Source organism: Alexandromys fortis, unplaced genomic scaffold (genome assembly GCF_014885135.2).
Source record: "Alexandromys fortis isolate MF-2015 unplaced genomic scaffold, M_Fortis_MF-2015_v1.1 scaffold_210, whole genome shotgun sequence".
In the NCBI taxonomy this organism is placed as follows: domain Eukaryota; kingdom Metazoa; phylum Chordata; class Mammalia; order Rodentia; family Cricetidae; genus Alexandromys; species Alexandromys fortis.
The window spans coordinates 1,663,839-1,685,984 of NW_026068101.1; the positions used below are offsets into that span (position 1 = coordinate 1,663,839).

At 38.0% G+C, this 22,146-nt stretch overlaps 1 protein-coding gene across 7 annotated transcripts in view; it reads right to left on the reverse strand.

Moving 5' to 3' along the window:
* Positions 1-21,737, reverse strand: part of Ccdc88a (coiled-coil domain containing 88A) — a 139,952-nt gene extending 118,215 nt beyond the window's left edge. For 3 of the 7 annotated variants that reach the window (XR_007588959.1, XM_050123859.1, XM_050123858.1), the window contains exons 1-2: positions 21,011-21,736; positions 20,814-20,914 (exon numbers count right to left, since the gene is read on the reverse strand). Coding sequence is in view for 6 of the 7 variants with exons in the window: in XM_050123859.1 (XP_049979816.1) it covers positions 20,814-20,914; positions 21,011-21,073 (164 nt within the window). In the remaining variant the exon portion in view is untranslated. Of the gene's footprint in view, positions 1-20,813; positions 20,915-21,010 lie in introns of all 7 variants that reach the window. The other 4 variants (XM_050123857.1, XM_050123856.1, XM_050123860.1 and 1 more) reach the window with 3 other exon arrangements.
* Positions 21,738-22,146: the final 409 nt, after the last annotated feature.

The following is a 22,146-nucleotide window of genomic DNA, read 5'->3' on the forward strand; positions in this document are numbered from 1 at the left end:
CAATTAATCAGGTAGTTGTGGTTGCATGGATTTATATCTGGTAGGTTCTCTGTTGTTTTCCATTGATCTGTGTTTCTGTGTTTGTGCCAATATCATGCTCTTTTTATGAAATGAACTTTAAGATTTTTTTATATTTCTGTCAAGAATGGGGTGGTAGTACTGTTTGTGATTACATTGAATATGTAGATTGCTTTAGTTAGAATTGCTATTTTTATATTACTTTTGCCCATCCATGAGTGTGGAGTCCTTCCATCTTCTAGGCCAGTGGCATCCTTCCTAATGTGTGACCGTTGAATACAGTTTCTCATGTTGTGGTGACCCCCAGCCTAAAATTATTTGTTACTACTTCATAACTGTAATTTTACTACAGCTATCTATTTTCCAAGGGTTTTAGATGGCCCCTGTAAATGAGTCATTCTAACACACAGCCCCAGGTGAGGGATTTACGACCCATAGGTTGAGAACTGCACACTATTTACTGTTCCAAAATTTTTATTGTATAAGTCTTTAACTTTTTGGATTAAGTTTTTTCCAGGTTTTTCTGTTTGTTGTTTTGTTTTTTAGGTTACTGTGAACAGGATCGTTTCCTCAGTTTCTTTCACACAATGTTTGTCATTGATATATAGAAAGGCTACTGATTTTGTTTGTTAATATTGTATCATGCCACTTTGCTGAAAGTGAGTAACAACTGTAGGAGTTTGCTTCGGGATCTTTTATATATAGAATCCTATCTATATTTTGACTTCTCGTACATTTGTGCCCCTTATTTATACTATATACTTGTATTGAATTATTGCTCTCAATAAGATTTAGGGCATAATGTTGAAAAGTAGTGGAGAGAGTGGACATCTTTGTTTTGTTGATGGTTTTAATGGAATGCTTTTGAGTTTTTCTTCATGTAGCATGATGTTTGTTGACTATGAACTTGCATGCACCATTGTTATGTTGAGATGTTTTCCCTGCATTTGTAGTCTCTCTGGTACTTTTATTATGAAAGGGTGTTAGAATCATTTTTGGCGGAGGCCAAAGAGGCTCTTTTGCATCTACTGAGATGATCATGTGATTCTGTTCATGGGTCCATTTATGTGGTGGATTATGTTTATTGATTACAGTTATTGAGCAATACTTGCATTTGTGGAATGAAATGACTTCATCATGGTTGACAATTAGTGAAGTAAAGCTTCTCAAGTTGTCCAGGAAATAGTCACCAGAGAAGACAATGCCCTGTCTCCCAATCACCTCCACCATTGTCTGAACAAGTTCCAGGCGTCTCAGGGTACAGAATCCAGGGGGAGCAGCAGCAGCCTGGGAAATAACCTCTCAACACATTTAAACATAGGTAAGCTAGCACTCCACACCCTTTCAGAACCTTAGCATGAAAAGAACATGCTTCAAAAAAATTATTTCAGATAGGAAAATTCAGGCAAAAGTGGAATTTTAGTAATAAACCCTTGCTTGAATTACTGCAAAGAGCAGCCTCTCCACATCTCACACATCTGTAGAGATCTGATTTAAAAAAAAAAAAAAAAAAAAGACAAATCCATAGGATGAAACCCTCTCACCTAACTAGAAAGGAGTACAGGCCAAGGTTACAGGACCGGCTACTTCATTTTATTAATCTATTTTGTTGTTTGTTTGTTTTCTTTTGTTTTGTTTTTCAAGACAGAGTTTGTCTATAGCAGCCCTGGTTGTCCAGGAACAAGCTTTGTAGACCAGTGGCTTCGAACTCACAAAGTGCCTCCTGAGAGCTGGGATTAAAGGTGTGTGCCACCACACCTGGCTTCATTTTTATGTTTTAGTCATGTACTTTTGTACTTTGTTAGGTTGAGTTTTAATTTATATCATGTGAAAAGGTATTTATTACTATTTCTTTCTCTTCAACTATTCTATAACACTTTCTTTACTGCTTCTTTTATGTACAACTCATACATTTTACTCCAATTATTTATACCTTTATTTATCACTTCCCATTCCATTTTTATTACTAAAATGTTGATACAGAGGCTCAAAAATACAACAAAAAAAAACAAAAAAAAATGAGACAATGACACACAATACCTTCTCCACAAGTTCCTAACACCTAAATACTAGAAATCCCAGAAAGTAAGCTATCTGGAAAGTGAAAAAAAAATTCAAATCCTTACTTTATAAATATATATATATAAAAAAGATCACCGAGGGGCTGGAGAGATGGTTCAATGGTTAAGAGCAGTTGATGTTCTTGCAGAAAACCCAGATTTGGTTCCCCAGAGGGGTGACTCACAACCATCTGTAACTCAAGTCCAGGGAACCTGATGCCCTCTTCTGACTTCTGCAGGCACCAGACATATACACGGTATATGTATGGATGTGTAGTCAAATACTCTCATACATCAAATAAGTCTAAAAAAGATCACTGAAAGACCAACGAGATTGCTCAGCCCTAAAAAGCATATTCTGTCAAACCTGACCCAAGTTTGATCCCTGGAATACACGGTAGAAGGAAGGAAAGGACTCCCAAAAGTTGTCTTCTGCTTACCACAAGTGCACCGTGTGTGTGTATACACACACACACACACACACACACACACACACACACACACACACACACACAGGACTCAAATAAAGCAAGTGAATGAAGTAAAGAAATCAATTTAGGAAACACTCTTCCCAACAAGCCTTTCTCCTACTTTTGTATCTTTTTGTGGGCATTTGCCTTGAGTCTTAGAGGAGATTTTGAACTCAAGGCTTTTTGAACAAAGTTGAACATTTAAGAATTAGATGCATTTTGCATTATGAGATGATCATGTGCTACTGGGGGCTAAATGTCACAGTTTGAATCTGAAGTGCCCCCCATGAAGTGCCCCACAGCTCATGTTTTGAATACTTAATTCCCAGTTAATTATGCTATTTAGGAGGTTTTGAAAACTCTGGGAGGTGGGACCTAGCTGGAGAAGTCTGTCAATAGGGGCATGTCCTTTCACATGTATTATCCCTGGCCATTACTTGGTTTACTTCTCTGCTTCCTGAGCCTCCAACATATAAACAGCTACCCTCTGCAACATACCTCCACTGCCAAACCTGAACAGAACTCTCTGAAACCATAAATTAAGAGAAATCTTTCCTTCCTTGAATAACAAAATAACAAAAAGTAACCAATACACTTGATAGCAGAATACTTACTATATGTAGACAATCACTTAAATTTTGTGTAATGTTCTTTAGCAATCATGCAAAACTAATTCGTAAGGGTGATGTGGGAGGGTCTTCTGTTTTGTGTTGATTTCATTGGTTAATAAAGAAACTGCCTTGGCCATTTGATAGGCCAGCCCATAAGTGGGAGGAGTAGACAGAACAGAATGCTGGGAGGAAGAGGGAAGTGAGGCAATCGCCATGTCTCTCCTCTCTGGGTCAGAGAAGCGATGGAGCCAGCTGCCAGGTCAGACATGTTGAATCTTTGCCAGTAAGCCACCTCCTCGTGGTGCTACACAGATTATTAGAAATGGGTTAATCAAGATGTGAGAATTAGCCAATAAGAGGCTAGAACTAACTGGCCAGGCAGTGTTTAAATGAATACAGTTTCCATGTTGTTATTTCGGGTGTAAAGCTAGCCATGCGGGAGCCGGGTGGGATGAAAAGCAGGCCTGCTCGCCCTATCACTACATAAGGGCTTTCTATTAATCAGTCTTAAGAGTTCCTGAAGAAAATTTGTAGCTTTTCTCCAATTACCTCAATACCATTTATTAAAGAGTTAATGATATACCTAACTTCCAAGTACAGGTCTATTTTTGAAATCTAGTCTGATCCTTTTCTTTTAATATGTTAATGCCATGTCCAATGTTATATATCCTGAACTGTCAGGATAAATATAACTGGGAGCAACAAGGGAATGAAGAAAAAAACAGGCAGACAGAGATACACAGGCAGAAAGCTGGTGGGCTGGGCTCTAGCTGGAGAAGCCTCAGCACTCCCACTCAGCATGGATTTAAACAGAGAGGCAGGATACTACATACAGCAGAACAGGAGATAAAAGTTATCACATACAGATAAACAAGAAAGCAGGGTTTAGCCAGTCTGCAATCTTTAGGCCATAAACATTCAAGGGGAGAAAACCACGGAAGACATTTTCTACACACACTGTCAACATCCACACGTGGACCAGAGGTCCATGGGTCTGAGGCTATAGGTCATTAACGTGGCCAGCTCTTATTAACACCACACATTCGCCCAGGACTTCACTCTGTCAGGGTTTTCTCCAATCCCTCCATGTTAATATGGAGAGTTTCCTGTTATATTTCCTAAGAATAATCCCCCAAATCCTAGACTACATATTCTTTCAGGTCTAAGTCATGGTATAATAACTGTTCCCAGACTTGGTACATAATTTTATCCTATGTTTTTCTGAGTCTTGGTCTCTCATTTAACCTGAAAGCTCCCCGAGAGAAGCACGGTATCTCATAACATTTTATTTCTAAGGGCATAATTCCAGACACAAACACTGCTGATTAAATAAAAATAATCACTGACTACACAACAACTGTTTTAATAGTTGCTTTCTAATATCAACTCTTTTGTCATTTTCCAATCTACGTGGCAGCCTGAAACAGTCACTCCCCACTCATACTTTTATCTCACACATCATACTGATGACAGTTATTCTACTGAATGACAAGATTCCTAAATCAAGGTACGGGGTATGCAAAGCAAAATATTGAATATTGCTAAGACAGGCTAAACCTGTGACTGGCTCATGCTTACAACAAGAGAAACAACGAATAAAGACAAACAGCCCAAGGCAAATGAGAATTTAAATAGAAAATTCGCTAAGTCTTTGAAGTAAAATGACCAATTAGAACTAGTTCCTTATAAAAATGATACTTTATCCCAGAAGTCAGATTGCACATAATAGCAAACAAAGGCAACAGAAGCATGGTCAGAAAGTCACGGTTACAACTGCAGAAATCTGGAGGAAATCTTTTTCTATGTTCACAACAAAACAAAATTTTAGATATGCCTATGTATAAACACACACACTTTATTTGCAACCATAAGCATCCAGTAAATACCACAGCTCTCTAGCTACCTTCTAGCTTTCATATAAATTTGCATTATATATTTGAGGCCTTTTATGCATTTCGTAACCTTGATCATTTGTATTCATACACTGACAATGTTCAGAACTAGAAAATATTATACTGATACCTAGAAGTAATATAAACCACTAAACTGAATTCCAAATTTACACTCTACTTAGATCTACTGAGCTCTTTGACTTTATTCTCACTTAGGGAAACAAAAGGCCAATAGGAAGTTCCATCAATATCATCTACAAAACCCAAGTAAATAATAAATCACCATTTATTTTATTTTTGAGATATTCCAATTCTGTTTCCAAAGTAGGCAGTCAAGCTAAAGATGATGTACTTGCTTTTTCCTGCCAGTTGCCATCACAAAGATGTTTTATTATGAATATGGGTTATTTAAATCTAACAATATAATTTCAATGTCACTACAGAAAACGTATAGATACTAAAATAACTGTACATACTTAATAATAATTCCATATACATTATAGTATAATTTCATGCCTTGACCATGACAAGGACATACCCAAACCTCAAAGTTTTAAGTCATACCCAACACTTTACACATGACATCTCAAAATTCTTTTGCTCTTCTAAGAACTTCCATATATTCATACCTTAACTTTTGGTTTGACCAAAATATTTCAAGAACTTCATATTAAAAACAATTGTTAGGTGTTAAGGTTTTTTTCTATTAAGCTTCTGAGAAAAACTGCTTTAAACAATCAAGATAATTCTAAATCTACAAAAGGGAGTTTTTTTTTAACATGGGATCTCACTATGTAGTCCAAGCTAGTTTCAAACTCGTAATCCTCCTGCCCCAGCATCCTGAGAGTTCAGAGTACTAATCCACAACATTTTATGTATTAATGATATGAGAGAAAATTATTTTAGAAACTAGAGGGGAAATAAAAATGACAAGTTAGGCTAGAAAAAGCAAAAAAGTGGGGAAAGAACACCTAAAATTAATCCTTATATTCAACGGGGCTCTTTAAGAAAAGGGATTTATCCCATGCTTTTTCAGTCCCAGTCCAGCTGGCCTTGATGAGCTCCCAATAGATCAGCCCCACTGTCTCAGTGGGTGGGTGCACCCCTCACGGTCCTGACTTCCTTGCTCATGTTCTCCCTCCTTCTGCTCCTCATTAGGACCTTGGGAGCTAAATCCAGTGCTCCAATATGGGTCTCTGTCTCTATCTCCATCCATCGCCAGATGAAGGTTCTATGGTGATATGCAAGATATTCATCAGTATGGCTATAGGATAGGGCCATTTCTGGACTCTCTGAACATGGTGGACAATGAGGGCTAATAAGAAGCCAAGAACAATGGCACTGGGTTTTGATCCTACTTCATGTTCTGGCTTTATGGGAGCCTAGCCAATTTGGATGCTCACCTTCCTAGACCTGGATGGAGGGGGGAGGACCTTGGACTTTCCACAGGGCAGGGAACCCTGACTGCTCTTCGGACTGGAGAGGGAGGGGGAGAAGGGTGGGGGAGGGGGAAAGGGGCAGGAGGAGGGAGAGGGAAATGGGAGGCTGGGAGGAGGCAGAAATTTTGTTTTCAGTAATAAATAAATAAATAGGGATTTAAAAAAATAAGTTTGATTCATTACAACTGTTTTGTACAAACAAATCTGTTAAGTACACACATGAAATCTGAGGAAATTTATATGATTATCCAGACTTGAAAAGTGTCTAACAGAAAGTAGAGTTATTTGAATAAGGCTGAACCCTACTAGTTTTAGTTTTCTATCTATTCTGTATCTAACTGAATGCTCTTTTTATTATTATAATAGAGCTGAGAAGTTCCTACCTGATTAGATTAAGTGGATATTACATCACTGTTCTAAAATCATAAAGTTTCTGGACTTGGAAAACAGGATAGTCATTAAGCACTCTAGGCGTGAGTAGACAGAGCAATAAACTTTCAATGATAAGGCTCAGGTTTCTGATGTGATGCATACCTAATTTTGAGTCACACTGACATATGTTAGGGTCATGGAAAACAAACCTTTTCACCGCAAGGATGTGATTCTTTATGTGATAAATATTGCTCTTGGGTAAAGTAGTCCACAAGAAAAGAGCCTCAAATCTTAAACCCATGAAAAATATTTTACTTTTAAAGGATGAATTTACAGAGAATCACATGCACAAAAATATCAATTTCAGTAACTCCAGGAAAAGAAATACCTAGTTGTGTACTAAATATTTTATAGTAACAATAATGTAGGAACTGATTGCTGTCTATCTTGTGAAAACCATGTTAGAAGGATATGATAAGGAAAAACACAGATTACTACTACATACTACTAAAAGAAGTCAATAGATCAAAGTTTAAAAATGATACATGAACACATAAAAGTAGGTAGATATATGGGTACTCTTATTCTATATAACTTCTCTGTAAACAGTACTTTTCTATTGTTTGCCAGAGAGAAAGTACTTTGTGTGCAAACATATACATGTGTATGTATATCTGTGTCTGTGTGTTTGTCTAGAAACAGAAAAAAAAACACTACTTATAAAAAGGCTGTAACTTCTTTTGCCGGAGATCTGCAGGGAGATGAGAGGAGGGTATAACAGAGGAGCACTGGTTTTCACTATAAGCCTTTAACCATGTAAACACATTTTTTAAAAATATTGAAAAGCAACCAAAAAACCTTCTGCTTTATGAACCTTATCCATTTTATTTACTCCTAAGGGCAAATACTAGTAATTCTGTCTGATAGTTATGTAGCTGAAGTACATACACACTTATGAAGCCATACTATCCCTTATCTAGAACTTAGGAATTCTAATCAACAACTAATCTATAAAGAATATACCTTAGATAGACATAAATACCCCCATTCCTTTGTATATTTTGTTATTTAAATATATATGTACATTTATATATATATGTATAAAAATCTCAGTAAAATATTCTTTAAAGTACTCCAGAATTTTCTAAAAGAAAACTATATAGTATATTAAGTATTCTAAATAGCCTATCTTTCATTTCATTATTTCAAATGCTAAAAAATTAATAATCAAAAATTCTTACATTATTTTTGGAAAAGCCTTTAAAAAAAGATTAGTCTCTAAATGCTACACATGTAACATGTACAAGATGAACAATTCCTTCCCAATCAAACACAGCTATTTGCAAACAACCTAATCACAGACCGCCCATCTCTTTTCACGAGAAAAAGAATGTTCTAGTGGCAAACAGCCTAGCAATATAGCTCAAAAATGGTCTTGTAAGAGGTTAAACCAATCTGTCAGTAAAACAGAGCCTCAAACAAGTGATCATATGTAAATGACTCACAACACGCTGCGCCAATTCCAATTAAAGAGTATGCAGGTAAGTATGTTACCTACCACTGCCCACATACATTTATAATTAAGAAAAATGTAAAGGAAAAATCGGCACATTTACAACATGAGTAGTCTAAACTGTTCAGTGGTATAAACCAGGATTATATCTTTATCTCTTCATTGACTGTATCTATGAAAAACAGAAACCTGATAGTTTTAATGGTGTTATGCTCTTCTCTCCAGACTCCAGGCCTGTTGTGTCTCCTCTCAGGCCATCTGTTCTGTGCTGGTACTTAAACGTTGGTGCTTAACCACCAATGCTTCAGCATGTTTCTAAATTTGTGTACATTTTTGTTGTGTACATTATTGTGATCACGCCCCTGTAACTTAAAAATACCTGTATACAATTTGTTTTTATTTTTGTGATAATTTTACATTTTGTAAATATGGACATTTGTATTTAATTATGAAACATTTGAAATAACTGATTCATATGTCTAAATTAAAACACACATAAACCAAAATTTTGCTTTATGAAAACAACTAGATAAAGATCATCACCATTAAGAATTATTTAAATACTAAATAGCTCATCCTTGAGTTTGATCAGGAAGAAAAGTTACTTTAAAAAAAAAAAGTCCTTTGGTTTAATTTCCCCTCTAACCTTCTCATAAACTCACTCACTGTACATGGCAACAATATAAGCAAACATTAACAACGTGTGTGTGTGTGTGTGTATATAATACATTCACTTAGATTAACTAATGTGATCTTCACAATCACATTACAGTACCTCTTGGAAAGATACATAATATAACTATCACAGAGATTACAGGCGTATTTTCAGATATATCAAGTTATTTCTTCAAAAGATAAAAAAAAAAAATCTTGGTTTCTCTCATTGGCCCAGAAAGATCTATCAAGTGCAGCCTCACAGTCCCTCATTTAACACACAGAAGCAGTGATTTTGAAAACTTCACAGAGATACAGCAATCATAGAAGTCCAATGCCATACAGGTCTTACCTTTGAGTGTTGCATAACTGTATAAAATAGCAGGAGAGCTATGCTATCTTTCTTTCTTTCCTGATTTCAGGAAATCAACTATGTGCATCTGTATTCAGTATGTTTATACACTGTTTTGCTTAAAGTATAAAAAGAAAAAAATTATTTTCACACAAACATACAACCAGAAGAATGATGTAGTCATATATTATAGCCTTTTCAAATTGTATTGATATTACTATTTGATGGTCTCAAAATCCAGTAAGAGGTACTGCTATCTTAACACTTATTTGCAATGTGGATTATGAAACTTATCTTTTATTAATTTGAAATTAAAACCTATTGGTCCAGTACCATGCACTGGGAGGAAGGTAGAGAAAGAATGAGGGAAGGGAAAGAAAGAAAGGAGAAAGAGGGAAGGGTGTAAGAAAGGAGAGAAAGAAAACATCCACTGGTCTACCTACAATTCAATACAAAGACGTATGTGGTTTTCTTAGCTAACAGACAGGTAATTTTAAATATACTGCTTTATAGTGATGCATACTTGTAGTCCCAGAGCTGGGAAAGACTGAGGCAGAAAAATCAGGAATTTAAGAAAACCTTGTATATAAGTTTGTGGCAAGTCTGGGCTATGTTGAGAGACTGTCAAAACAAAATGTGATTCACTAAATTATGCATACATTTCAAATGTTGAGATATTTTATTAGAACTATAAAATTCACATACTTGTTCTTGAAGAGGACCCAGAGTTCAGTTCCCAGCACCCACATGGTACCTGACAAAAATCTGTAACTCCGGTTTCAGGAAATTCACTTTCTTCTGTCCTCGGGCACCAGACACACGTAACACATACACACAGGCAGGCAAAACACTCATACATGTAAAATAAAAAAGTAAACACGCTAAGTCTTTAAATATTGAGATGTCAATCGTTTCTGTAACTCACATATCATTTTAGCAACACATGCAATTAGTTGTTTTCCTTTAAAAAAGGGTCATTTAAGAGTAGGTGTCTGTCCCAAATAATCATCATCAGTTGTTCTTTCAAGCAAAAATAAGTGTCCAAAAACCCTGGACTTGTTTGGCTTGCAATTCAAAATTTCATCTAAGTATTTCTAGTAATAACAATACTTTGTTAAGCAACACAAGTATTTTTGGCATAGTTTCCATTAAAAAGACATATTAAATACCAAATAGGGGTTCAGTGCTTAGGAGCACTGGCTGCTCTTGCAGAGGACTGGAAACACCCTCCTGGCTCCTCACACTGCTTGCAACCCTAGTTCCAGGGAATCAGACACCCTCTTCTGACTTTTGCAGCAACAGGCAAGAGACACATGTAGGCAAACCACATTAAAATAAAAATAAATATTTTTAAAATATGTATATTAACTAGACAAGCTTGACCAGGCACAGTGGCTTAAACCTGTAATCTCAGCACATTAAGAGACTAAAAGAGGATTAAGGCTAGCCTGGGCCACACACTGAGTTCAAGTCCAGCCTAGGCTGCAAAACAAGAACCTGCCTCAAACAAAATAAAACAAAAGACAAGCTTGTACTCTAGGCAGTAACTTTTACTACTTCATCATTTTTATGTGAAAACAAATTTTAAACTACAAGCACCGTGTGAAGAATCTATTAACTACCAGTACAAGGTAGTAGAAGTTTTGATCATATCAAGGTGACAACAATTTACCCACTATTTACTTATTTATTTACAGATCAGGTCTCTTAGCTCAAGTGCCCCGAACACACATACCTACCCAACCTCTAATTTCATAATCAGTACTTTTGTAACACTTGGATGGCAACTGCATCTCTGCCTTCCCTCTTCCCACAATTCTCTTAGTCTGGTGCAAAAGGCATTTTAATAGTATAAAAATAATTCTGATCTCATAGACAACCTCCAGAGCCTCTAGAGTGTTTGAGAATCACAGTATTGGGCAAATCAATTCATGTTCTTAGACTGTTGTGAGTCACCACACAATCAGCACAAGGCGATAAGGTTATGACAGCCATCTGTGAAGCTTTAACCCACCACCCTTGAACCCTAAGACAAAGTCAGAGAGGCCTGCCTTCATTAGTAACCTGGGCCATATTTACTCAAGATCTAGTCTTTGGGCAACAAATTTAAAAGTGGGCTTTTTCAACCTACCAGTAAAACAGACTTCAAATGGATTAATACTAAGCATTTCATTATAAGGCCACCAATTTAAGACAAGATAAAAAGATATTTATTTAAGTTTTTTAAGGCAAAAAAAACAATAAATACAATAAAAATAGTAAAGCATAAAGCAAAAAGGTCCAGACAAATACAAGCAAGACTGCAAAAGTTGATCAACTGAAACTCAGGTTAGAAGAAAGGTACACATACAGAAACAAACTTGCAGCAGAGTCTACAAGAGAAACAACCTGTTTAGTACACTTCTACTCTAGTAAAATGAGACACTAGTTTGTAAGTGGTAGAAGATTTCGAATATGTCCAAATGAACTGAGGACAACCAATACTGTTGCACATAGTATTTAAAAGAAAAAAAGTAGGCTGGAAAATGCCCCAAGAGTTTAAAGAGCAGGTCACAACTTATTGTAAGTAACTACAGTTCCAAATAATCCAAGTCACACTTCTGGCCTCTGAGGGAATTCACACAAGGCATAGACACAAACCCAAGCACTTTAAAAAAAAAAATGTGCTGACTATGGTAGCACCTGACAGTAAGCAAACTACTGGAGACAGGCAGGAAGATCATGAGTTGAAGGCCAGCCTGGATTATATCTTTTAAAAAGCCTGGAAGAGGGGACAGGATTGGGTTTTTCCAGACAGGGTTTGTAGCCCATGTAGGCTTCAAAGTTACTATGTAACCTAGGCTAATTGCAACCTAGAGATCTTGCCTCAGCATCCCAAGCATTGATATTACAGGCATATACCACCATGCCCAGCTTTTTAGAAGTTTTAATATTAAGTACCGAAACAAATTTCTCCATTGCAGAAAAACAACAATACAACCCTCTGGTTAACTATGCAAGTAAGTGGTGTAGGCAATTTTGTATTCTATCAATTATGTTTTAAATAAACGCTGATTGGCCAGTAGCCAGGCAGGAAGTATAGGCGGGACAACCAGACTGGAAATAGAGGAGGGACAATGAGAACAGGAGTATTCTGGGAAGAAGGAAGCTCTCTCTGCAGTCCTATCCGGACAATGAAAAAACAGAATGTGACCTGCCCCACTGAAAAAGGTACTGAGCATTGTGTCTAACATAGATAAGAATGGGTTAATATAAGTTATAAGAGTTAATAAGAAACCTAAGCTAATTGGCCAATTAGTTTATCATTAATATAGAACTCTGTGTGATTTTCTTTGGAACTTGATTTTTCTTTGGAACTTGATTGCAGGAACCTGGCGGGACAGAAACCCCAACAAGCAGGCCCTCATGTTATAAATAAGATCAGAATTTCTTCCAGAATACAACTCAAAAACAATTATGGGCTGGGTGTGGTGGTGTACACTTTAATCCTAGCACTCAAGAGGCAGAAGCAGGCAGATTTCTTACCAGCTCCAGACCAGCCAGAGTTCCACAGTGATACCTTCTCTGAAAACAACCAACCAACTATACATCTTACAGTTGATGAATAATTATAAAGCAGAGTGATTATATGATTCTTTCAATAGTAAAATTTGCTGAAATTAGTACTGCCCTAACTCTGAAAAGGTGCTTAACACTTCTTAGCACAGACACAACTTTGAACCTTCACAATTATTTAGAAGTATGGCACAAAGATCACTAGTAGCTAACTAAAATATGAATTGGGTTTGGCAGATGGCTCATCAGATAACAGTGTTTGCTGACCAACAATACAAGCCTGATCATCTGAGTTCAAGACTCAGCACCCATGTGAAAAGTACTCCAACATCCTAAAGAATAACTGGAATAACACAACCTGAAAATTCTTATTCACTAAATGAATTCGAGTGAAATATGCACTTTTATCAGTAAGGAAAATTTAAACAAATGTGCAAATATACAGTGATTGGGAATGGTCTCCTCCAAAGATCTGAATACTTGGTCATTAGAAAGTGGTGCTTCTTGACAGGGATTAGCAGGTGTGATCTTTTGGGGGGTAATCGTGGCCTTGGAGGAAGAATGTCACTGGGGGTGGGCTTTGAAGCTTCAAAAGCTCAAGCCAGACCCAGTGTCTCTTCTTTCCTTGCTGCCTTTGCAACTGGATGTGTAGAACTCTCAGTTATCATGTCTGTCTGCCATGAGAATAATTGACTAAAATAATCTCTGAAACCGTAGGCAAGTTCCAATTAAATGTTTTCCTTTATAAGAGTTGCTATGGTCAGTGTCTCCTGACGGCAATAGAACATGACTAAGACACACAGCTACTGAATGTTCTCAAACCAAACTATGTACACTCATGTTTTATATATTTAAATGTTTTTAGGTGCAAGTAATAAAAGTAAAGGCAAGTTAACCCAGTTATCCTTCAAGGACTGATTCAAATCTAAATTCTTCCATATACTGGTTTCCATGAGTATCCACACTTCCACGGTCAAACATAACCTTGCAAATATCAGGGCTCACTAATCTACTCCAACTATTTATAATCTGGAATTTTATTACAGTTCATTTATTCTTTTAACCATACTTTGTAAAAATGTATTTCTGTGCAACTTCTTTATCCTTCATTCTCTGTAAATAACCCATGTCTTAATAAAAGACTAAGACCCAGCACCTCTCAGTGTCCACGGTAGGGGACTGGTAATGTTGCCAATGAGGTAGTGAATTTTAACTTCTTCTGTAGCCTTTATTAGCAAAATCAGTTACACAGTAACATTAACACATTTTTCTGAAGCATTACTAAGATAGTTTACAAATTTTTATTTTTCAACATAAAGATTATGGTCTGAAGAGATGACTCGGCCATTAAAGGCTAGGCTCAAAACCAAATAGAGAAAGATTATATTTATAAACCTGTAAATTAGAAGTATTTTATACAAAATCATTGTTAAAAGCACTGATAAATCAGCCAATTACTGCCTTGTTTTCTACTTTAATTTTGAATTCACAGTCATTTCTACCTCTAGTGGTAACCAAGAGATCGTGGGCTTCATAAAGAATAATGAATTTAGTTCCTTCTCAACTTCGGTTATCTCTACTCTAGTCAATTTATTTACCTGTTAGCAATTGTCTAAATTCTGGCCTTCATCACTAATCAAATTTCAAATTCTCCAAGTCCCCCAATCTTCAATTTTCTATCCCCTTTCATTTTGTTTCTTTTAAAACCTATTCGTCTTTAATCTTACTGCAACATCTAGTTCCAAATTCTTAAACTGTGAGTTACAACCCTGTTTGGAGTCATAAAACTGAAATCAGGGTTTAAAAAATTATTGGCAGTATTCCACTGCATGGATACAGCAGTTTATACATTTATTTTTTTAAAGGATATAATGTTTGCTTTCAGTTTGGGGAAACTAAGAATAAAGGTCCTATAAATATTTTTATGTTGTCTTTAAAACCCAGTTTTCACCTCATTGGGACAAATTCCTATGAGTGGATTGCTAGTTCATATGGCAAGACAAAGTTTAGTTTTGTAAGAAACTGAAAAAAAAAATGTTTAAGTCCAGTTTCTTAAAAATGTGGGCTACATTCCCTTAGGGAAGTCACATAACTAAATATAAGGTCAAAAAAAATCTGGCAACAGTGAAAGGTTTCTGAATATACAGCATCCAAAACTTCCAAAATAAAATGTGTAATGAAACCAAGACGTCTCTGGCAGCACTTACCTACTAGGCCATGAAAGTGCACTTCAGCCTTGACTCTAGACGTAACACGTACGCTGCACTGTGCATGTCATCACACCATGCCATGACAATGAACACATTGCTAAAACATCCTGGTTCAGATTCAAGACTATTTATTGTGTGCCACAAATGTCAGCGTTTTGAATGGATATACACTGTTTTCTGCTCTTAAGGAACCAATGATGGTTTAATTATGGGAAACAAATACTATTAATATTTTCCTGTGATCATTCTTTAGAATGTATCAAATTTGTGTATTTTATATGGTATTATGTTAGAGTATTTGATTTTTAAAATTGCTGAGTCAAGTTTCATTTTTAAAAAAAGCTGCTCAATGACAATAAATTTTGGCTTGGGATTAAAAATCAGAATTTCTAATGGCCCTATTAAAATAATGATCATCTCTGAAAAATGCTAAAGATGCTTTACATCCTGCAGTATCAACTATTCAGCCAAGAGTTAACTCTTTATGTAAAAGTAAACATATCTTTATCTTTAGTACGTGAATTTGCTTTTGTTTTTAATGACAGTTATATGAATATCAAAGAATTGCTTTAAAATAAATGATTTATTCATGACTTGTATACCTGTTCTATACAGCTATACAGCTAAGCTTATGGAAAAATTTCTCAAGTGCAAAGAGGTCATCAGTGGAAAAGTCTGAGCTCTGCTCTAGTCTACCAGTCGCCCTCTGATGCCATCTGCTTTTCTTCCTCAATGCTCACACACTACTACTAAAGAATTCAATTACTGGAAAACTAACTGCAGAAAGAAAAAAAAAGAGGGGAGGTGAGAGGATGACGGAGTATAGCAGGGAAGAATATTTTAACAAAGTACAATTATTTTGACTTATCATTCATAAATGATATAATGAAACTGTACTGGGTGGTTTTGAGTGTCAATATGACACAAGCTAGAGTCATCGGAGGAAGGAGCCTCAACTGAGGAAATGCCTCCTCGAGATCCTGCTGTAAGGCAGCTCCTCATTTAGTGACCAATGGGGGAAGGCCCAGCCCATGGTGGGTGGTGTCATCCTTTGGCTGATTGATGGTCCTGGGTTTTCTAAGAAGGTGTGCTGAGCAAGCCATGGGAAGCAATTTTTACCAAATCAACTAAACCAAGCTAGTGTGATATATGATGCGGTCAAAACAATGTAGGAGATCTTTCATCTCCTAAGTACTCATGAGTCTTTGATTTGTGTGTGTGTGACTGTACTGACGAATGCTTTTGGTTTTCACACTCTCAGTTGTGTATAGAGGAGGTCTGAGAGTAGTAATAGTAACCATGGCATTACAATGACCATTTATTGACCAATGTGTACTCAGTTAATATCAAACTGTTTCATAGAACCTAAAGGAAAGTCAACAAGTATCTTTTCTGAAAAAACAGTTAAGAAACTCTTATGTTCCATTTATCCTGTAAGGATATTTCTCATACTTAACATTACAAAGATAATTCTCGGTGAAACACTTAAATATATGTCCATATGTAAGTAATCGCCCTATTCTTCTCTAGTTCTCATAATCTCTTCAAGTTTAGGATTAGTTACACAGAGAACCATCGATCACTACATACTGCTCTTGAAGACATCAGTCTAGAGCAAGGCAATGAACAAACTCTCAACATGATGGACATTACCCTGAAAGTTACTGAAAACCAAACTGCAAGCACTGCTGGCGACAGTATGTACAAAACCACAGCCTGTCATTCAGACCACTTTCCCTCATGGGAGATACAACACAAGAAGAGGGTTTCTACTTTATTAATATCAAGTCTTATGTCTTGTAAGCGTCATGAAAAAAAAAACCTATTTCAGTCAGTTAAAGTAGGAAAATGCCCTGAAGCATAGACAGTAGCTAGCTTATCATTCCAGAGTTCTGCAGAGCTTTTCCCTCCTGTTAAAGATGGCTAATGCTGTGTCACAGGCTCTGACATTCTTTGATTCTAGGAGCTACTCAATGAAATCCAAGATTTAGCTCTAAATACAATGAATTCCACATCACTGAACAAAGGACAAAATTCTACGACAAAGTAATTAATAGAAAATGTCACAAAGCAGTCACCTTCTCATTTTCAGAGTCTGGGTCCACACTGGTAACACCAGCATCACTGACATAATAAACATTCTTATTCTTAGCAAATACTTTGAATGAAAACATTTCCAAAGTAAGTCTCCTCTAATAAAAATCTATATTCCGAGCCAGGTGCACGCCTTTGATCCCAGCACTCGGGAAGCAGAGACAAGCAGATCTTTGTGAGTTCGAGGTAAGTCTGTTTTACAAAGCGAATTCCAGGACAGGCTCCAAAGCTACAGAGAAACACTGTTTCAGAAATCAAAACAAAACAAAACAATCAAAACCCAAACAAATAAACAAAAATATCTATATTCCATATGAAAGCAGTAAGAGCGAAAATGTCATTAAAGTATATAAACTGATTTCTACTTCCTGACAACAAGAACCAAATGGGCCCACCTGCCTGAGACAATTGGGCACCAGGGGGAACACAAAACATAGAAAGTATTTTTCAAGATACTGGACAACAAAAACCATGATCCTTGATAGATGGGTACCAAGCCTAAACCCAACAACAGTCGCATCTTACTACCTAGAAGATCTCCAGTCCGTGAACAGGGAGGAGGGAACCTAGGTAGTACATTAGCAGAGTAGAGGGAATGAAGTCTGGAGAAAATGCAGCTAAATACTCATTAAGAATATCACAGAGAAGAGAGCTAAACAAGAAAAAGATTGCAGAGGATATCCCTACAGACTTCTGAGATGTCAGTACCTCTAAGTGTGAAGAAACTATGCAAAGTCACTGAAAGAACCAAAAAATTATTTCAGGTAACAACACAGTTACTGTTACCACCAATTACTGTACTTGGAAGAGTTTTGACTCAGTAGTACAAAAAGGTACTGCTTAACAAACTTACTGCCACTATGGATGTGTTCACCTTTGATTCTAGTACTTGGGAGGGAGAGGCAGGCAGATCTCTGTAAGACCAGCCTGGTCTATTCAGTAAGTTCTAGGAAAGTCAGGGCTACATAAAGAGGCCTTGTCCCAAAATAATCAATTAATTAATTAAATGCAAATTCTGCAAAGATAAAACTGTTTCTGAGTAACGTAAATACATCCCAGAATAAAGCTCAAAATATCGATATTTTGTGGAATAATAAAATAACCAATATCCAACAAGATCATCAAATAAAAATCACCAGGATACAAAAGCAAAGAAACATAATTCATACTGAGGAGAAAACTCAATCAAAACCAACTAAATGAAATGACACAATTAGTATATATGGGCAACAAGACAATTAGAACTATATCCCATGTTTAAGAATCTAAAGAGATAAAACTGAAAAACCTGAACATGGAAGGTATAATGGCAAGATTTCTACAGAGCCAAACTATGTCTAAAATGAAACACACGCAGGGTAGGAGTAAACATAATAGAAAATATTCACAGATACCACAACAGACTAGTCAAAATCAAAGAAAAAACAACAAAAACACATCCATGAACCTCTCAATAAGCTTTAAAACACATCTAGGAACTTAATATACATGTAACTGGGCTTCCAAAAGGAGGAAAGACAAGTAAGTTCAGGTACACATACACACACACACACACACACACACACACACACACGCAGTATATTTAAAGAAACAATGCCTTCATTTTTTTCCCCAAATTTGATAATATGAAACCCACAGACCCAAGCTCAATAAACTTCAAGTATAAGGAACACAAAGAAAAATACACCATTTCATTTACAAAGGATTCTTGCTCACAAATTCTATAACCAAATGTAATCTAGAAATGTTTTTAATTAAGGTTCATCTTTAGGTTAACTATCCTTTCATGACACAGAGTTTACTGAATAAACTATGCAGCACATTTTCTAACCATTGGCAAAATATACTTCATAAAAATAATGTATTGTGGTGAGACAAGTGTTTAATCCCAGAACCTGTAAGGCAGAGGCAGGTGGCTCTCCAAGAGTTCCAGACCAGCCTGATCTATATAGCCAGGTAAAAATAAGACTATACCTAAAAATAAATAAACAAAATAGTAATAAGGTATTTTGTTGCTCTACCGCTTAAATATACCGTGTTGACCCAATTTTAATAAACTATTCTTTTAAGAAAGCAAAGAATAGTTCTTTTCCTTTTATTTCCCTTATATAGGTCATTCAGAACAGAATTAGGACACTAAAAACACTTAGAGAAACTGAGAGGTGGAACTGAAAACACAGAAGTAGACCTGAGGTTTAGAAAGCAGCTAGTCCCCTCCCAAGGCGCTAGGGAGAACCTGGCAACTATTCTTTTGGAACATCACTATTTTCAAAATACATGTATTTTAAATGAGTGTGAACTCAAAGTGAAAGCAGCTATTATGTTTTTAACTCTTCACCCAAGTACTAAGTTAAAAAAAATAAAACAAAAATGTTAAACCTTTCTCATACAACTGACCACCTGCCCAGGGATGGCACTGCCAGCAGTGGGGTGGGCCATCCCACCTCAAGCAACCAAGAAAATGCCCCAGAGACTTGCCTACATGCGAAAATGACAGAGTAGTTTAAGATCTCAACTGAGGTCCCCTTTTTCCTGACGACCCTTGTGTCAAAATGACAAAAAACTAACCAGCACAAATCTAGAAAGAAAAATAATTTCCAGGAAAATACAGAACTGACATGTGCAAAATTAATAGAATATAAATTTAAATAACAAGTTTTTATACTGCATCAATTTTCACATATATAAGGCAGAAATATCTTCAAATCAAAAGTTGCAAGATTACTGTTGTAATGAGACTCTAGTAAGAAAGAAGTGTCCAAACCCAACTGTAATACCAGCAATGATAACCACTGAAGTACTTACAGTGCACCTTGCTACAATACCATAACGATAAAATGGAGTCACTTTGACTTTTCTGATCTAGGTACTAATATGCTTCCAACACGCAATTTCTATCTCAAAAGCCACATTTCTTCTTAGCAGAAACTCAACATGTCAAACAAAAGACTTAATTAACCCACCTCTCATGACTTCAGTTATTTACATAAACCTCAAAATACCTTTAAATAATTCCCCAAATACTAAGCGATTTAATAACTCATCAATAACACGGTAAGTCATCTAATCAAACTTAGATATTTAAATTGCTGGCTACAGAAGTCTTCTTGACCAATCAGCAATGTTAACTGAATTTTTCACCGCTGAAATGTTACTTCACCAGTTTCAATTTTTGAATCATTTATTCTTAGATTTAAAAGGTTAATAAGAACACACCTTTGCACATAACTTCACAGTTAAGTCTTTTTTCTTTCATAGACAAGATTTCTCTGTCTCCGTCATTTTACCAAATTACCAAAGATAACACAATGTGGTTTGAATTTCAGCACTTCAGACAATATATGACAATACAGACAGAACTGGCAGAGTGAACGATTCAGTTTCTCAATTTCAGGAGGTATAACTACTTGGTTAATAAGCAGTATGGGCACTCCTTCCAAGATCCAATTAAACACCTGATTTTTTTTTTTCTGGCCAAAGAACCAAATTAAGGGTTTATGACGTGAAATCTAAGTTCAAAGTATGTTATTTTTCACAGAAAATAAGTTAGCGAGAGAAGAAGAAAACACTTACATTTGGAGCATGACCTGGTTCAAGAATACCCCATCCACCAAAGCCACATATTCATCCAGGTTGGTCCCATTTCCTGCAGCCAGAGGTCCAAACGTTTTAACCTAGAACACAAGGATTATCACGACGTTAACGCCCACCTCCATCTCTGCAGCCGCAAATAACACAGCAAAATACACAATAAAGGACATCCTACTTACCCAAGTGACCAAGGGGCTGGTCATGAACTGCTCCAGAAGGGGAGTAAAGATTTCGTTCTCCATTTTACAGATTATATATTCGGGCGGGGAGGAAAAAGGGAAGTACCACAAAAACGCCTAGGGAATTGGTCACTAAACGTAGAAGTAAGACGAAATCAATGAAAGTCCATTTAGGCAAGGCAGGAAAATCCCATCGAAGAGGGGGAAGGACTCTCGCTCCTCAAAACCCCCCAGGGGAAGCGAGCCCAAATCCCGCGCGGAGCCGCAGCCGGCGCTGGCAGTGTCTGCACCCGGAGAGGAGGGGCAGAAGAAAGGCATCTGGAGGAGGAGGACGCGAAGAGCGGCCGGGGCACGAGACAAAAAGCCCGTCAAGGTGGCCCCGCTCCCGAAGGGAGCCGTTCAGCAAAGCGGCCGCCGATGAATCGCGAGCGCCGCGGAGGCTACGGGGCGGCCCTGGGCGAGCGGCTCTGGGCGTTTCAGCGGCCGGCCGGCGGGCACGGGCGCCGGGAGCGTCCGCCCGCAGCCTGTCCTCGCCTTCTCAGGCGCGGCTCGCCCCTCGCCGGGCGCTCACCATCCCTCCGCGGGCTCGCGCTCGCCTCAGCCCCCTTGCCCTGCCCGGGACCGAAGGCTCCGCTGCGTGTCCCTGACCGTCCGGCCGCGGGAGCCCCGCCAGCCTCCGGTGCCTCAGCGACGCCCGGGCGCTCCGCCGCCGCCGCCGCCGCCGCCGCGCTCCAGCCTCCTCCGCCGCCTCTGGAGGAGCTGGGGTAACGGCCTCAGAACCGCAGTGCCGCAGCACACCCGCGCCCGCCGCCGGCCGGGCGAGCGCGCCGCTCCCTCCGCGCCGATATCCTTCCGCCGACTCCCCGCCCTCCGCGCCTCTGCCTCTGGATTGTGGGAGAAGAAAACCGCTGCATGAGCGCGCCCCCGAGCGCGCGCCCCCGGCCGGCCCGCCGCCGCCCAGGTTCTGGCGGCGTGTTGGGGCGCGCGCGGGGCCGGGCGCGCGCGCGGGCGCGAGGGGGCTGCAGCTGCGGCGCTGGACCGCGTCGCGCCCGCGTCCCGGACGGTTGCCAGGGCCCAGGGGGCGGGGATGGGCTAGGCTGAGGAAGGGGGTCTGCCTGCTTGCTCGCTCATGCCTA